This window comes from Carlito syrichta, unplaced genomic scaffold (genome assembly GCF_000164805.1).
Source record: "Carlito syrichta isolate Samal-C Ts95f unplaced genomic scaffold, Tarsius_syrichta-2.0.1 Scaffold298871, whole genome shotgun sequence".
Taxonomy (NCBI): domain Eukaryota; kingdom Metazoa; phylum Chordata; class Mammalia; order Primates; family Tarsiidae; genus Carlito; species Carlito syrichta.
This window is the reverse complement of record NW_007242967.1, coordinates 24,127-43,705: the sequence shown is the minus strand read 5'-3', so window position 1 is coordinate 43,705 and position 19,579 is coordinate 24,127. Positions and strand designations below refer to the sequence as shown.

General features: G+C 39.9%; 1 protein-coding gene across 1 annotated transcript in view; it reads right to left on the bottom strand.

Moving 5' to 3' along the window:
- Nucleotides 1-19,149, bottom strand: part of LOC103256962 (IQ and AAA domain-containing protein 1) — a gene marked incomplete at its 5' end in the record, with an annotated part of 118,995 nt that extends 99,846 nt beyond the window's left edge. Inside the window, one exon of the mRNA XM_008054713.1 lies at nt 18,944-19,149. Coding sequence (XP_008052904.1) covers nt 18,944-19,149 — 206 coding nt within the window. The remainder of the gene's footprint in view (nt 1-18,943) is intronic.
- Nucleotides 19,150-19,579: the final 430 nt, after the last annotated feature.

Genomic DNA, 19,579 nt, shown 5'->3' with positions numbered 1-19,579 from the left:
AGATGCAGGGATCTCTCCTACTCAAACTTTAACACAAAGTGACTTGCAAAATTAAATGTAAAATATGTTGCCTTTGTGCATAATAATTATTTAAATTACAGCTTTCCTTCAATTATGCTTTGAATCTTAATTCCAAAGCCACTTGATTATCTTCAAAGTTTCATCATTTTGCTATTTACAAGGTTTTTGTGCAGCATGTGTGAGCATGTCATTCCTGAATCCTGTCACCCCTTTCAGGTGTCCCCCCCACCCAACTTTCATTTGCCCTCAAATTGCTGCAATAGGCAAGGTCAAAGCAGGCTCTTCAATTGGGCATCCAAACCCCCAAATGGAACAAGTGAAGCAGAAAATGGAACTCATCACATGGTTGCATGAAAAATAACCTGGGCTATCTGTATGAGGCTCTCTCATTTCACCCATATCTGCAGAACAAAACAGAAAAGGGGAAACTAAGAAGGTGAACATCACCCAAGAAAGCAAAGTTTGAGAAATGAATGCTGACTTGATAGGACTGTGGATTTATCAGGTATTTCCGAGCTATTAGTCAACATTTGGTCACCTACAAGTAAATGCTGGCAACTTTCATGGGGATCATATTTTTTAAGCAAGCGTTTAGCTTTTTGGAATATATTTAATTTGTGTTAAACCAATTGTTAATTTCTAAGTGACAGACTTCAAATTATTCATTACGTTTATTTCCTATGAAATATTCAGAATACCATATTGAAATATGCAGTATATTATTTAAAAACTTTGGCAATTGTTTAATATTTTTCAAAAACAAATGATATTCCCAACTGCTAAGACCAGATGATCCCTAAGGTATTATAAAAGCAAAAAGTCAAGGAGCTGCCAACCAGTAGGTATCCCTGCAGGACAGTTAGTCTTTTAAGAGATGGTGTAATTCAAGTTACTCCAGGAGTGAACAGCTCTTGTCATTTGACATTTATTTATTTATTTATCTATTTATTTTTAATTTTTGAGTTGGAGTCTCACTCTGTCACCCAGGCTGGAGTGCAGTGGCATGATCATAGCTACCACAGCCGTTAACTGCTGGGCTCAGGCAATCTTTCTGCTTCAGCCTCCCAAGTGGCTGGGACTATAGGCACACACCACCATGCCTAGCTCATTTTTTATTGTAGAGACAAGATCTTGCCATGCTGCCCAGGTTGGTCTCGAACTCCTAGGTTCAGGCAATTCTCCCACCTCAGCCTCTCAAAGTGTTGTGCTTACAGACATGAGCCACTGTGCCCGGTCCATCATTTGACATTTCTTTGTACTTCCTCTACAGTCCTAGTTCTGAGTCAGCAAGCATCACCTCAAAACTGTACTGCCTAGCATAATGGCCTCCAACCTCTTGTCCCTTAAGCTAGGTCTGCAGCCCATCATACCCTACTTTCCCCTAAATAAGCTTCCATGGGGGGAACAGAAATACAAAGAAATGCCTCTGAATCCCTAGGAATCCCACCTATCCTCATTTGATCCCAACCTGCTCCCATTTCATCCAAGTCCTTGGCCCATGACCCTGCTTTCCATCCCTGCCTTTGGTCCCACAGCCTCCCTCAGCCTCAGACAAATGCATCTGTCCAAGGCATCACTCTGGTACCCACCCAGGGACCAGCCAGACTGGCCCACTACCTCGTCCCCTCAAGATTTTATTTTCCCTGGCAGCTGGGTGACCCAGGAAGTGTTGTTGCCATTTCCTTAATGTGCCTGAAAAGTGTTCCACTTGAGCTCCACAGTCTGGAGTCAGAGGCCGAGAAACCCTCAGGGCAGAGAAACTCCTTCTGCACTCTCAGAGGCAGCTGTGCTGGCTCCATCCTGTCTAGACCTGCCATACTGCCACTGTACTCAATTCAGGCCAGTTCATACCCTACAGGCATCTCCACTAACATTAACAACCTGTTCTTGAATATCAGATTCTCTATGTAATAAACACTCTACAGGAGACTGTTTCTCATTACAGTAAATCCCTTTCATAAGAAGCAGTTCCGATCTGACAGCATGTTCGTAAGTCCAATTTGTTTGTCAGTCCAATGAAGTTAGACTAGGTACCCAACTAGCACAATCAGCTATACAGTACCTGTTATATCACCACTGCTTTTATACTTGCTTCCAGACATCTTAGGCTTGAAATAAAGATAAGGTACTAATGTACTTTATACAGTACTATAAAGTACACCAAAGCACAACCACTGTGGAGGATGCACATTCTTGACAATGTGCACCAGACATATGAACTAACTTACGTGACTGGACATATGAATGCATGTTCGCATCTTAGAAAGTTCACAACTTGAAGATTTGTATGTAGGGGACTTGCTATATTTTAAATGGGAAGAATGAAGATGCATTATATGTTTAACAACAACTTCTTGCCAACCAATGTTTTGTAGGATGATGGAAGTACGCTGGAAAAAGCCCAGCCACTTCCTGAAATAGTGATATAATGTTAACAGAAAAGATCAGGCTGTGAGAAGATCTCTGTTTTTGTTTGAAAGAAAAAAGGGATAGGAGGAGAAATTCACATGTGTGTATTTATGTTTGCAGGTGGTCTGGGAGACTGGAGAAGGTGACCATCCAGGATTAGCTGGGAGGCGTGGGACAGGAGGAAGACTCCTAATGTTTTTAAAATACATTTCAGTATTGTCCTTGCTACAGCAAATAGGAATTATGTTTGTAGTTAAATGAAATAATAAAGTAAAATAACTTATAATGAAAATCAATTTAATGTTTGGTTTTCTATCTTACTTTTAGAGTTTGATTATTATATAGACATTATAAGTTTTATAATTATAAGTGGAATGAGTCCAATTTTCTTTTAAAATATTTTTATTTCTATAGTTAGAAAATTGTGACCTCTCTTTAGAGGCATTAAATTCTCTATTCTGTTTTCTACTATTTGTTGGCTTTAACAATTAAAGCAATCTAGTTATTGCAACTATATTATTTTCCATTCTTGATGCATTTTTAAAACTTCATTTATCATATGTTTCTTATTTCCATCTATTTTTTATCAGTTCCCGGGCTATCTCCTTTGATCTATGTTTATGCTTTTATATGTATAATGCACTTACCTTATTTTTCTTTACAATATGCTTGAAAATACAATGTCATTTGTCTTTCCTTATTGTTCTAATTTTAATCCTAATGACCTTAATAATTATATTTTCAGGTTCAATAAATAATCCTGTAGGGATTTTAATTGAAATTGCATTAACTCTATAAATTACCTAGAGCAGATTTATCACCTTTCCATTTAACCAGAAACATGGTCTATTTCTCCATTTATTCAAGTCTTTTCATTTCTTCCTTTTAACACTCATAGACTTAAATTTTCATATAGTTCTTATGTTTTTCTTTTATATTCGGTCCAGTGATAGTTAGAAAATACATTTTGCCACTTTCTTTAAAATATTTATTTATTTCCTTTTCATGTCATATTAACAATAATTTATATTATGGCACTAATTATTATTAAGGGGCAAGGTCATCCACATTGTCCTTTTCTTTCCTGGAAAGACCTATAGTGCTTATATTAAGTGTATAGCTGTCTTGTTTCAACAAATATTTGTTATTTCATTCATTCATTAACAACATATTTATTGAGTGCCTACTGTATGTTAAGTACTGCTCTAGGTTCTGAGAAAAGCAGTTAACAGTGACAGAAAAATGCCTGTCTTTATTGAGCTTACATTTTCTTATGTTAAAAATTGACCATTTTCTGTTTTTAATTAAAAAAAAATAAGTTGTGGGTATTTAATTTTTTAAATGTCTTTCCCACATGACCTGAAATGGCCATAATGCATTTACTGATGTACACAATTTAAAATTTCCTACTATTTAACTATTTCTATTTCTGGAAATAAGCACTCTGGGTCTAATTTTGAACCACTTGGAAATCTAGAAGTGCTTTCTGAAATAACAACTGAGTCCAACAAGTTAGAAATGAATGACAAAAAAAATCATGAAATATATGTATTTTTTAATTGTGCAGAATAAGAATTTAGTAACATGAGCACAAGCTTCTAATTCCCCTTCTTCCAGATTTCTGCTAGAATGAACAACAAAACATATACTTGGGGGACAGGCCTGGAAGCTTGAACCCAGGGATGTGCATCTCTCAAATGCTAGAATTCCTGTGGAAGAGGCTCTGGGGTGGAGTCACAGCTCCTCCTCAAGAAGGGATGTGTCTCTGGGCTGATGTTTAGAGGTGCCAGGGCTCACTCAGTGGCTATATGACAGTGAACCCAGATTCCCCTTCCTGGGATCTTCTGCAGAGGAGTATTGTGGCCTGCTTTAGGTTTCTAAAGGATGATTTAGGCTCTCCATGGCAGATGGACTCTAAGAAGGCCCCATGATTTCTGCCTCTTGGAATCACATCATTGTGCATTTCCTTCTCCTTGAATGTGGGTGGGACCAGTGACTGGCTTCTAACCCATAGGATACAGCCAGAGTGACAGGATGTCTCTTCACTGATTATGTTATACATGTTGTAGCTTCCACTTTGCTTCCAGATTCACTCCCTTTGATGAGGCGAGCTGCCAGATTGAGAGGCCCACTTGGCAAGGAGCTGGGGCCCACAGCTCACAGCCAGGAAGGAACTGAGGCCCTTGGTTTGACAGCCAACAGGGAACTGAAGGCCGCCAACAACCAAGGAAGCTTGGAAGCTGATGAGACCTCGGCCCCAGCTGACACTTGAGTGTAGTCTTGTAAGAGGACCTAGCTAGGTGGTGCCCAGGACTTGGTTAAGCAGAGTCAAACTTTGAACCTGACCTATGGACACTATGAGATAACAAATATGTGTTGTTTAAAGCATCTAAGTTTGTGGTGATATTGATAAGCGTCAACAGATTGTTAATACACTGTTCTCCTGAAAACAGATTTTAGGGAATGAGGAGGTCAGTCAGGAGGCAAATGTAGGCCAGGCTGGGATGATGCAGCTCAGACCCAGATGGCAGGGAAGAAGGAAGCTGGAAAGGGAATGCTGAGAAGGGGGTGGGTTGGGAGCATGTTTCTTTTATTTTTTTGTAAATTATTTGAACAAGTCTGCTACACAAGCTTTTCAAAAATAAAACTGTATTTCAAACGCGTGTAGGCCATCTTGCCTAAGCACCTTTCGGTTCACAGGAGAAAACCAGCAGCCCAGTGTAGAGAACATGACCTGCTCGCTGGGGACTCACAACATGGTCCTTTCTAGCCGGAAAGGCCATCTGACTTGAAGTAGTACTGGGACTTTCATGAAATCATCAACCTTGTCCAACAAATCTCCTGTTACTGAGGCCAACTTTGGTTACATCACATAGAAGGCAATGCAATGACGTGAAATGAAAAGAGATCCTTAGACACACAATATATGGTAGATACTACACAAATCCATGGCTAGTTCCTCTTCTTCTCTCCCTGCTCTACATACCAAAGGCCCTGGAACCAGGCCTCTGTCCCCTTGGCCCCTTCTTTCTCTCTCCTTGTGGTAATCTCCTACATAAATTCCATCTGTGTTTCGTTGACTTCCAAAATGTGAATCTCCAGCCCAGAGTGTTTGCTTAAAACACAGACAATGTAGATCCAGCTGCCCACTCAATATCCCCACTTAGAAGCAGGGCAGACATCTCAGCCTCCTCACCCCCCAAACCTGACTTGTGAGCCTGACCCCCAAACCTGCTCCACCACAGCTGTTCCTGGTCCAGTTGGTGATAAATCCATCTTTCCTGTCTCTCAGGCCAAAATCTTCAAGGTCATTCCTGAATGCTCTCCTTCTTCTAGCCCTCCCCAAATCCCTCTGTAATAACATATCTGCTTATTAAGCACTTACATGCTCAGAACTTGATATCATTGTCTCATTTAAACCTCCCAACAACCTTAGGAGATAATTACTATCTTTATCATTGACATTTTTTCCAACGAGGAGGTTGAGGCTTGGCAAGACTTTCCCAAGGAGATTTGAACATTGAACCAGAAAGAGTGAGACAGGGCCTGCAGGCTTGGTCGCCACCACCTGATCCCTTACACAGGGTTGAATCAAATGGCCAAGGACAGCATGCTGTTGGTGGAGATTCCAACCAGAAAACTTAAAATAAGGCTTTATACCAACTAAAGAAGAATTCGGGAGCTACAAATACCATGAAAATGGTATTTCATTGGAAATGAAGATACCTGAGGCAACTGCCATTGACTAACTCTGTGATTTGAGCAGATCACTGTGGAAACCAGTTAGTTTTCCTCTCTTCAAAATGGTGCAGTTGAACAAGTTTTATTCATTCAGTTATGAAAAAATAAGTATCCAATGCCTATTAGACAATTTCTACAGTTCCTTTCAGCTCTAGAAACTCTATGATTTACATATGACAAATGCTGGAGGGAGGGCAATGTTAATTTATAATTTAATCAACGAGTAATGTACTTTCTTAATAAAAGTAACTTCAACATAGCTATCTGCCTTTATATTCTTTTATCTGAGGATGCTGGAGAAGAAACACACACATGCCTTATATCTTTCAGTTAGCAAATATGAAGTATGGAACATTTGTTAAAGTTGGGGCCTATTAAAAATTTATGCATATTGTCAAAAATTCTTGCACAAATGTGAAAATGACCAGCTCCAGAGTTTGCTATGATTTAGAAAGCAGAACTACTAAAATGATAAATTTTTCCCCTGAGGTCTGACACTGAGCTTCAACGGGTCTCACCATTTCAGACTCACAGGACAGAGATTTATCTGTGTTTCATCAAGTATGAAAAATATATGGATGGAGGGGTTTCCGGCCGATCCCCCCCCCCCAAGTCATCCAGCTACCTCCATTAATGTCAGCAGGCTCATAAATTTTTCCTGCGTTCTAAAGAAAGCAGCTTGTGCCACTGCACAGAAGCCTCCAAAGGTGTCAGTTGCTGCCTATAAATTCACTTACACTCAATAAAGGCAATTGACTGCACATGAACTTAATTACCATGGCCCTCCTTGGGAAACTGAGGGGCTCACCATTTCTCAAAGGAGTAGAAGAAAAAGGAGTATGCAAAGTAAGGTAGTTTCTCAGTGGCACCTTACAAAACCTGATTTATTCATTGGTGTGTCTACTTATTAGTGGAATATTATTAGCAGTTATCACTCAAGACTGAAGCTTCCTTCTTGATCTGAAAGTATTATCCTGAATTCTACTCAGCACTGAATTCTACAGGAACCTCCCTACCCAACCTTCCTTGAAAATTTTATTAGAAAGAACAATATATCACTGATTACAAATTGGCTACTTTGGTTCTGGTTACTCTTCTGTTGAGAAAACGATACATATACTTTATTTTCACCTTTCTATCCTAAATATTTATTTGTATAGAAAAATTCATACCCAGGCAAAACCAGAACATTTTAGGAAGGAGTGGAAAGATTTCCTATTCAAAGTCACCATCATCCCTTTCTGTTCACTGACCCATCCTTCAAAACTCTAGTCATTATTCACACAGCAACTCTTCCTCATTTAAAGGAGCAGGTCATCCTCTTTTCTAACTCAGGAATTCAGAAAGGTTAGGAAAATAGACATGAGAGAAAAGGCACAAGTTAAAATGCTTAGCCATTCTCATTTTAAACTCACTTCCTATTGAAAATATGTAATCTTTTATAAGCAGCAAGAAGAGTGAATTGTAGAAAGGGGCAGTTTCAGGGTCTAATGGTTTAAAGATCCTCCAACCTTATGTGATCAAGTGATAAATGAATATCATATTTATGAAACACAAAGGCAGAGAACAAAATGAAAGAACAGTTCTGTCTTTTGCTGCAGATGGGTTAAGTTCTGTAAAGGACATGACTCCAACATCTGCTTATTTCTCCCGTTATAGTGACTGTAGCAGAGATGCAGTAAATTCCAGGTCTTCCACATTCCCAGGTTAATACTGGATTTAATATTTTTAGTGGTGTCCTGCCACTCTTTGGAGTGACTCCCTGCCCTAGGAGGCATGCAGGGGTAGCAGTCACTCTAGCTCATGGCTACCCAAGGTCATGCCACATCAACATCACCCAGGAGCTTGTTCATCACTTGTAGACCAGTGGGACAGACAGAGAGGCACTCAAGAGGGCATGCTGAAACCCAAGGGTTTAATTGGAACAGCCTATGGGCCCATAAAAAGGGAATCCATTCAGTGCATTTGCCAAAGAGCCTCAAGTCTGTCTTTCATCATGACTAGGTGCCTGCATAAACCAGGAGAGTCTATAACTGCTGGGTGTTCTTAATTTGATTTACTGTGACGACTCACATCAAAACCTGTAATTTCATGCAAGCTGTGCACCTGTCCCTGAGACCTCAGTGAATAATGCCTGGATATTAAGTTCTCACCCTACCTTTTCTTATGCTTCCCATTCAATCTAATATATTTTACACCAAAGCAAACAGTAGAAAAATTTATTTGCCTTCTCATATGAGTCACCTACCCACGTGTTCACATCTCCTCTACAGACCACAGCTGGCTGTGAGAATCTACTAAAAATATAATTACACAAGGAATTCAGAATAATGAGCCCCTAACTCACCTCCCTGTGTGATCATCTTTCTAAAACCTCTTTTTTCATCCTGAAAGTAATTCATACTCCATGAGAAAACTTGAAATATAAAGGAAGAGAATACATATAACCACGATCCTACTACTCAGAGGATATCTATTGTGAACATTCAGGTGGCTTCTTTTTGATGTTCTCAATAGTCCTTAGAGAGAACAATTCTAAACTTTTCCTTGAGAAACAATTCCGGTTTTACACAATGCTCATGTTTCAAAAAGACTTACCTCACCCAGGTTTTAGTTCTCAATCTGCCAGTCACTAGGCAGGTTTTTAGCCAAGTTACCTGACTTCTCTGAGTCTGCTTTGTCATCTGTAAAATAATTAGGGCAAGCCACCGCCAGCGTTCTCAAATCCCACGATTCTTCTCCTTCTCTCTTTCTCCCCTCCCCTCTCTTTTTCTGTGTCTTTCTTCTCTTTTTAACAACACAGAACCATCACTACATTCTTCATGAAGATGCTAAGAAGTAGGATAAAGAGAAGGAGTTAGGAGTTAAGAAAGACCTGGATTCCCAGGTAGCACCTATTAAGCCGTGTGACCTTGGGCAATCACCATTTCTTTTCAACCAAACGACACTGACTATTTGGCACCACGGAGTCGAAGACACTCAAACTGACATGGTCAGGAAGAAGAGACCCACTTGGTGTTGTGGGAATTGGGATCTGAGTATGAATTCCAGCCCTGCCTCTTATAAGCCATGAACCCTGAGAAAGTCACTCAACCTGTGTAAGTCTTGAGTTCCCACGAGAACATCCATGGGCAGATCCTGGTGCAGTCCCCTGGCCTAGGAGGAGCATGTTCATTTGAGAGAAAGGACCAGATTTTCAAGGTGTGGTGGGTGGTGGAAGCTTGCGTGGAAGATCTAGCCAGGAAGAGGACAGGCTGGAGTGGAGGCAGGAACATGAAGATAAGCCACCTTCCTCTATTTCTCCAGGCTGATGGAAACTCTAAACTTTTGCCTCTCTCTGAGGACACCATCACTGTCAGCAAAATTTTTTTAGTGCCTGAAGTTCTCCTGGATAGCAAGTATTGATACTCTCTCCACTTGTGGATTAGTTTTAGAATTCGACTGGCATCTACTGCAGGGATGAGAGATAAGGAGTCCATAGGTTTCCCCAGCGCCCACAAGCCTTAAAATGCCAAAGTTTAAGTTGAAGAACTGTACACTGAAAGGGGAAAATTTTACTGCATTTAAACTGTATGTTAATTTTAAATGAAAAAAAGATCAACAAAGTGTTCCAAGACCTCCTCCAGAAAGAATGCACATTTGCTGGTGATCAGAAACATGTTGCTTGCCTGCCCTGGGGACTCAGAGCACATTCCTTGCTGTCTATTTTTTGCTTGTCTGTCCTGTTATTATCCTCTCAGCTGTATGCCCTGCACCCCCATCCCTCACAGCCTTCCCCCTGCCCACCTCCATCACCAACCAATCTCTGCTTTTGCAGATTAGCAGTGCAGCACGTGAACTGTGGGAATCACAAAAGATGTGTATGACTGTGAATATAAAGGCCCCAGATTCAATAAAAACATGGAGTGCTATAAAGATGGCAGGCATGCCAAACTGCAAATTGTGTATCTGAGAATCTGATGGCCTTCCTATAGATTTAAGAGCATTATTGGAGGGCGGTGTCTTGTGCTGTGCATTGTTCTAAGGACTTTATGTTTACGAATTTAAGCTATCCTACCTATGAGGTAGATACAATTAATATCCCCTACCCCCTTTTTAAGATGAGAAAATGGAGGCACAGAGAGGTTAAGTACTGGCTAAAGGTTACACAGTCTGTAAGTGGCAGAGCTGGGATTTGAACCAAGGTACCCCAAATCTACAGCCTCTATTCTTATGTGTGTGCATGCACACATGCATGTGTGTGTGTCATTTGTATTGTATTTGCTTATTATAGATGTATAAGACATATTGTCTCATAAGTGGACCCTGAACATTAATTATAATAGTATAAGAAATTGGCAGTAGTGAGAAACTGCCAGGGGGAGGGGGAGCATATAACATCAATAAAGTGAAGTAGGGACCAAAGGGAGGTCCAAACTTTACCTGTACGATGGCCACTTGTATACCCAATCCTGAATTGTATCCCACTTCTTAAAAAAAAACAAAACACACTGTCACATCACAAGATTGAAAGCAGTGGCTGGCCTACATCCCCAAACAGGTTCACCCCACTGAGGACCTAGATAACCTCAAGGCCACAAGCCTTCGCCACATCACCTCCACTTCTGATTGACAATGTGTTGGCTTAAAAAATGAAATAAGGCTAGCTTATTTACATCACTCTCAGATTCCTTAAGCTTACATGAATTCAAAGCAGTCTGCCAAATAGAAACACCTTTGGGCCAGGCCTAGGGTTAGAACCCTATGGGAGTGTTACCTCTCTCTTCATTGACAGATGAGTTAGAAGTCAGGCATATTTTCAACAAATTAAGTAACAAAATACAGGTGGTAGAGAAATGGCAATGTCTCACAATAGGACAATCTGGAATTTTCATTTGGAAAGACTCCAAGGCCTAAAATTAGTCCCAGTTTTTGGAGATGACAGCCACTTAGGTGGCTCTGATGCCTGCGGGGAGATGAAGAGAGACTACTGCTTCTTCCATGACAACAGCCTGTCGTCCCAAGGCCTGGCTGTGGTCACACAGCCCATCTGGGCTTCAGGGCTCTCTCTCACCTGTCATCCTAAGGGGTTGGATGAAGTTACTGCTGAAATTCCTCTATGATACTTTAAAATGAAGCTTACTCATAAATTCTGAGACTTAGATGGCAGTTTGTGACTGGTCCCAAGTCAAAGACCTACCAATTAGAGCGAGAAGTTTTCTGATAACAACTGTTTCCATGATTGTTTTGTCCAATATGGTAGCCACCAGAACCTAGGGCTATCTAAGCTTAAATTTAAATATATTAAAAGTACATATAATAAAAAATTCAGATCCTTAGTCACCCCAGACACCTAGAGCAATTCTATCACTGTGGAAAGTCCCTTTGGACAGCACTGGTCCAGACTAATACAAACTTCTATAATTTTGTCCTTCATCATGAATGCTATTAATGAGTGAAAGGATAATAGCATTTATCTTATAGGGTTGTTGAGGACTGTAGTAAGCTGAATAATGGCCCCTAGATATATTGGGACCTAATCCCTGGAACCTATAAACAGCATCTCATATGAAAAAGGGTCTTTGTAGATGTGATTAAATTAAGCATCATGAGATAGGGTGATCATCTGGATTATCCAGGTATGCCCTAAATGCAATCCTAAGTGTCCTATGAGAGAGAGAGAGAGAGAGATTAGACACATACAGATGAGGAGAGGCAATGTGACCACAGAGACAGAGATTAGAGTAACATAGCCACAAGCTGAGGAATGCCAGCAGCCACCAGAAGCTGGCAGAGGCAAGGAAAGGATTGTCCCCAGAAGCTTCCAGATGGAGGACAGCCCTGCCAAAACCTTGACTTCAGTCTTCTTACTTCTGAACTGTGAGAGGATAAATTTATATTGTTTTAAGCCACCAAGATTGGGTTAATTTGTTATAGCAGCAGTAGCAGACTAATACAAGGGTCAAAATAGTTGAAATAGTTAGAATTTCTGGTATAGAATAAGTGCTCAATAATTGTTAGTCTCTATTATTATTATTATTATTAAATACACATCTAATATATCCAATCATCAAAATTATTCTAATAACAAGTGAGTTACAGGAAAGAAGCCCACATTTGAGTTATGATACTTGGGAAGATAAGGAGGGGTCAACGTTTAATAGAGGATGTTGGTGTTTGTTTGATGAACAACTGAAGCACCTACTAATCAAAATCGTGTTTCCAAAATTTCAATATTTGACAAAAATAGCTATTTCATTTAGTTCATCCTATACAAAGAACAATAAGCATACGTGTCATACTATCCAGAAAATTCTAGACCTCTAGAGCTTAAGTGGGAGAAGGGGCCCAAAATCCAAGAGAATCAACTGGAAAACTTTGAGAATTGAAGGTTCAGCTAGGCAATGCACAACCCATATTCACCTAATAGCAGGAGAAAAAGATATTTGGAGAGAGTCTCATTCAAAAGAGGAAACATACATATAAAATCCATAACTTCACCAAGAAATTTGTGTGGCCCAAGACTATTATTTGCATCATCTCATTTAGTTCTCCCAGCAACCTTAGGTGGTAGGAACTGTTAATGTTCGTCTTTTACAGATGACAAGGATGAGGCTCAGAGAAGCGATGCCCATGGGCACCACCAGCAGGGGGGCATCTGGTGGCAGAAGATGGGCAATGAGCTATATTGTTTCTCTTGCTCTGTTTCTTTCTGTTCCTTTTTATGGCTTTCCTATAGGCCAGTCAAAAAACAAAAAACAAAAGATGAATGATAAACTGGGAAGTCATTATTGCAAGAGTTCAGGAAGTTTTATTATCTGTCATGCACACATACACACACACACAAACACACATTTTAGGGGGGAAAACACCACAAAGAGAAGCAGATAAATGACAGAGCATTTTACTCTGTCAAGAAATGCTGTTGACAAAAACCCAAGATTCTTTAACTCCTCTATTAATAAAATGCATGCAAATTAAACAATTACTGAGGTAGCACTTTTTTCTTACCAATTTGGTAAACTATTATAAATGATTATAATAAATTCATTAATTAGTACATCCAGGCAATTGAAAGGTAGAAATTAGTAAAAACATCTTTTGGAAAATACTTGAAGGACAGGAAAACCCAATGTTAAGTTTTAAAAAATTTGAGAAAGGATTCATAAAACTGTAATTAAAATACATATTTGAGAGGAAAGGACTGAAAAGAAATTTATGAAACATTTTCATGGTAGCTATGTCATATGGTGAAATTACAGATGATTTTAATTTTCCTCTATAAACACTATCTTGCAAGTTCTACAATGAGCATGAATTACTTTTAATTTCATATGAAATAACCTGAAAAAGTACTTCATATAAGATAACTTAAAAATTGACTTATAAAACAAATAACCCCTTTTGGCAACCATAAGTATTGATTAAATGAGATAATAAATAATTTGAATTTTGGGAATACACATTAATTATAACTTTTAATAATTTGTTGAACTGTCATTGGGTATCCTATTGGAAGTTATCCTGAGGAATGATCATGTTTCATGTTTCAAAGACAATATTTGCTTTATATTTGCCTTTGATTTAAAAAAGCAATGAAAAGGATTTTATCAAAGTTAATCAGATAAATGTAATCCAATTAGGAAAATAAATTCACCCTTGAGCTTAAATTACTTCAAAAAGAGGAATTTGTATATCTTGGTGAGTTCTACACAGCACACCCACAAGGCCTCCAAACTGTCAGGTCAGTGGCACCAGGATGAAGCAGGATTAAATGTTCTCAGGGGATGGGCCAGCAAAGGCTGGATCTTCAAAGGAAGCCCATAAACCCTGGAACAACTGAGAAGGCACTCCAGGGATGACATCCAGAGCTGCTCAAGTCTCCCATGACCCTTCTGGGACCTCAGGTGGGGGACACAACTCAACTCACCGCCAGCCCCACGTCTCCCTGCTCTTCTATCCAAAGAAGGTTTCCATGAGTGTCCAAGGAAGTGCATTTGTCTATTTTTTAAAAATTGGGGTGCTTTAAGAATTTCAAATCAATCCAAATAGATTGCCCTTTTCCCTCTTCAGTACATTTTTCAACTAGAGCTGAAAAAAAGCCTTATAGCAGTAGAGAAGAATAAAAAAGAAAATAGCCTCAGCATTGTAGTCCCAAGAAGTAGTCATACTAACAGTTTCTTGCATATCCTTCCAGAAATTTTCTATGCATGTAAAAATATATATTTAATAAGTCAAATGTATTTGTGGATATATGTTTATATATATTTTAATTTATTTGGGGTTATATTTGTACATAATGCTTTCACCTTGGTTTTATATAGACATCTTAAATGTCTATATAAAAGTAAAGAATCATTTTATTTATAGAACTCTATTTTTGGATACTTATTCTCTGACACATGAGAAAAGGAAAGAAGTTCCTGATAAGGAAAGTTCATGAACACAGGGAATATAATCCTTGCTAACTATGAAAATGAAGGTTTTAAGTATAAACCAAAGTGATTTAATCAGAAGAATTAATTCTTTTGAAGCAATTCCTTTCTACCTAAATTTCCATGATTGCAGCTGTGCAAAATCATCCTAAGTATATTTTCTCCAGACACAATTACATAATTGGATAAGAATGAAAAGACCTGCCAGGGCAACTTGGTGAGCTCTCATCTCTACAATAAATCAAAAATTAGCTGGGCGTGGTAGCGCATGCCTGTAGTTCCAGCTACTTGGAAGGCTGAGGTGAAAGGATCGCTGGAACCCAGCAGGTCGAGGCTGCGGTGGCCGGGAGCGGCCACTGCACTCCAGTCTGGGCGACAGAGTAAGACTCCAACTCAAAAAACAAACAAAACAAAACAAAACAAAAAAACCCCAAATAATGAAAAGTTGGAATACCATTAGCTTGCATCATTCGGTGCTTATTTGTGAAATTTACATACCAACTTCTTCTTAGTACCAGGCACAGTCCTCATGTGACTTTCACTTCATATGGTGGAGGGGGCATCGGAGTAAGCAGATGGTTACAATATGGTAGATTTAAAAATGGCCCGCTCTTAGAGGGCTAAGCTCTCTCTGCCTGTTTACAACCCCATGAAATAGGGATGATTCTTGTACTCATATCACAGATGAGGAAACTGAACCACAGAGAAGCTAAGTGACTCTCCCAAAGTTGTGCAGCTATTTTGTGGAGGGCACGACTCCAGTTTGCACTTTGAATCATTATGCAAAACTTCCTGGAAGAGGAGCATGGAGGGGCTCCCCTGTACCCAGGAGGAAATAGGGAAGTTTTCATGAAAAGTCACTCCCAACTTGAACAATCAGTTAGTGGAACAAATCGGTAAGGAAAGGGAAGAGAGGAGGTGAGAGTGGGGACACTAAGTCCCTGCGCTTCACCCTTTGGGGGTCTCTAACTCTAAAGTTAACTCTAAAGAGGGGGTGAATTTTAAGACCCCTATAGAAGCCCTAGAGTGACTAAGGGGGTTCTATGAACTTCTGGGTGGTGCTCATCTTCCTGCCTGTAGCATGGTGTAGCAGGTTCAGGGTTGATGGCAGTGAGATGGAGGGACCTGGGAGATGTGGATGTCCTGAGAGAACCAATACCCAGCGACAGCACAGGCTGCAGAAGGAAGCCACCACAGACCAGATGGGCTGGACCAGAGCGGCTACACCACACGCCTGCAGAACAGTGTGTGTCCGGATGCAGTTAACTTTGTCCCAGCCCCCAGTTGTTGGTAACTTCCATTTGTAGTAAGATACCTCAAGGAGAAGAAAAATGGGGCAAGATTCTTGAGAGGGAGACATTTGAACTGACTTCAAATTTACCCACAAGAACCAGTTACCCTGAAGAGAGACTATTTTAAACCAGAAAAAGATAGAGTCACCTATAACAGGCAAATGCAAGTCTTATACAGTGAGCAGGAGTAGAACAAGGTTAGCAGTCAGAATACTGGGTTTTAGTATTCTGGATAACAGAAAAACATGCTATTTTTAAGAATTAAAGCATTCAATTTTTTTCTGATATACTGTCATTATTGTGATATATTTCTAACAGCTTTATGGAGGTGTAATTGATATTCAATAAACTGTTTATATTTCAAGTGTGTGATTGGATAAGTTTTTACAAACACGTGAGGAGGGAACCCTAAAAACCCAGAATTATCTTTTGAAAAGTGGGCGTCTTATAGTATGGGCTTCCTCTGCTAGGTAAGTGTTCTAGGAACCCATCAGCAACAGTGTGCCAGCTAGCATTGTTGTGAGAGGCTGCATTCGGCTTCAGTGAATTTTTTTGGAGAGTCTTTAACCACATTTGCCCATTTCATGATGGGAGATTTCCAAGTGCACCTGCCCACACCACGCTGAGTGTTAAGCAGTGTTTGACCAAAACCAGCATGATTCCCATGTCCCACCCTCCCTATTCACCCGATCTTGCCCCAAGTGACTTTTTTTTTGTTTCCCCAGATGAAAAAAGTCCTCAAAGTGATGTTTGCTGATGTGGAAGAGGGGAAACCAAAAACGGCAGAAGCACTGAAAGGCATCAAAACTGATGAGTTCAAAAAGTGTTTTAAGCAGTGGAAAAAGCATCTTGATAGATATATTGCATCAAATTAAGAGTACTTTGAAGGTGACTGAAGTTTAAACATGTAAGAATAGATACGCACTTTTTAATAAATAAATTTTGGGTCCTCCCTTGTATATACTCATGAAACCACTACTAGAAGGAAAAGCGAGATGGAAACTAATGAAGAAAGGAAGAGGGGATATGTGCTTATCTATATCTCCCTATTAACACCGCTCCTCTATCTGTTATTATTATCACACATAATTTATACAACATATAATTTCTCATTTTAAATACCCTCTCATTCAAAACATCTCCTGTTTTACTATAAAATATTCCTGATAAGATAAGATAAGAGAAAACCTCATGCACTTAATCGATTTTGGATTTTTAAAAGTCATTGGAAAAATTGTACTTGTAGGAAAGGATAGTACTCTCTAGTCAAAAGTGTGCAATTGTTATGTCAAACTTTTATAGAGAAACTTTGTTATAATATTAAGTATTACTGAGGAAATAGTGTGATAAAATTAAGCTAATGTAAAATTAAGACGAGACACTTTTAGTAGTTCAGATTTTTCTAAGTCACACCTATTGCTGCATAACAAGTTACTCTGAACCTTAGTGGCTTGAAACAACAATTATTGTGCCACAGCTTCTGTGGATGGGTAACCAGCTGTGGCTCAGCTGGGTGCCTCTGCCTCAAGGTCTCTCATAAGGTTGTGATTGAAGTGTCAGCTGGAACTGTGGTCTCATCTGATGGCTCACCTGAGGGAGGATCCATCTGCTTCCAAGTCCATGCATGTGGTTGTGGACAGCACTGAATCTTTTTTTTTTTTTTTTGAGTTGGAGTCTCACTCTGTCGCCCAGACTGGAGTGGAGTACAGTGGTATGCTCCTGGCCACCGCAGCCTCCACCTGCTGGGCTCCAGAGATCCTTCTGCCTCAGCCTTCCAAGTAGCTGGAACTAGAGGTGTGTGCTACCACACCCGGCTAGTTTTTGATTTATTGTAGAGACGAGGGTTCGCCAAATTGCCCAGGCAGGTGTCAAACCTGTGGGCTCAGGCAATACACTTGCCTCAGCCTCCCAAAGTGCTGGGTTTACAGGCTGAGCCACCGAGCCCAGCAGAGCACTGAGTTTTTTCCAGGCTGCTGGAATGTGACCTTTGGTTCCCTGCTAGCTTTTGCTTGGGAGTCTCCCTTAGCTCCTCGCCATGTGGGTCTCTCTACTGGATGGCTGACTACTCTGAGCCAGACAGGGAGAAAGCAAGTGAGAAAGCAAGACAGACAAGAAGGATGGAAGCAATAACCCATCACTTTTGCTGTGTTATTTTCCAACTCCAGGGGAGAGGTCACTGGAGGCCAGCTTTGAGGCTGCCTACCACAGATATAAAATCTTTTAACAGAATTTTTTTAGAGAAAATGTGATTTTTCTATTGTCAATAATCAAATTCTTTGGTCCTGATGAGCTAACCAGAGCTGGCATCTGAGCATCTTGGGACTGAGCATCTTGGGACTGGATGTGATAAGGTGTGTTTAAAGAAAACAGATGGCCAAGTCTGCCTTCCATGGCTCCTGGGACTGATCACAACAATCTGCCCTCTTTTCTTCCCCTCTTGAAATAAAATCTATTTAAAAATCTGCTCTAGTTAGGTTACCTACAGAATGTTTCTTCGACTATGTGAAAAAATGCTCTAATAAAGAATATCTTTCAAAAACCATCTTTTGTAAACAAGTTTTAAATCATTTACCTTTCATACACATACAAGTCTGGAGCCTTGTCCCCAGAACTCCTACCGACCCATATTTCAGGGAAACCTGGGGACCAGGTGTCAAGTGTCCGCAGCTGCCTCAAAGGATTATGACAGAGATAGACCATGATCTAGAATCTCAATCTCTTACAAGTGGAGAGGCCAACCAGATCCCTGAAGGGAAGGTTGTTACTGACTCTTGGAAAGACCTGACCAGTGAGGTCCTATCATTTTGGGGCTATGTCAACCACCTATAATGTTCCATTTCATGTAGTCATGTGGACCATATTTCCATATTTTTTAAAAAAGAACAAAAACCAATTTCATTTGAAAATTAATTTCTGAATTCTTAGCCTTGGTATTTCACTTTTCTAAAATGAAGTCAAGAAAGCTTTTACTCTATATCAATATGCTTTTGTGGTTAATAATATACAATAACCTCAACCACTAGTAAAGAGACTGTCTGACTATACCACTATGCGACTCATGGTCACCTGCATTCAATGAACCAATGTCGAATCTGGTCTTGAAGGCTCTCCTTGATATCTGGACCTTCTGTTAATCTCAGGTCATTCTTGATTGTAACTATGGCTTCCTTGTAGTCTTCTTCATGCTTTATTTGTACCTCATTCCGCAGACGGTTCACCTTTTCGGCCTGGATTATTGTAGTACTGACTTTATTAAAGAGAGGATGTGGACTCTGAAAACATAAGCAAAAAGATTTGAGATCACAAAAGGTACAGAGCTGGTAAAAAATATTTGAAACTAATCAAATATGTCAGTATCTTCAGTGGTATCCTACTAACGGCACATAAGAAATACAAGGAAATAGAAGGAGCAAAGTTAAATGAGGGCACGTACTCTACCTATTTAACTAAAGGTTCCTGACATAATATCTAATGTTCCTTTGTTTAAAAATGTTTAGCATTGATATATTTGAGGTTTTTCTCTTGTCAACAGCCTGTAACTGTATTTTTCAAAACTAAATCTGAGAATTATTTTTAAAAATTTATTCATTGAGCCGGGCTCGGTGGCTTAGCCTGTAATCCCATGCCTTTGGGAGGCTGAGGTGAGTGGTTTGCCTGAGCCCGCGGGTTCGAGACCCACCTGGGCAACTTGGCGAGACCTCA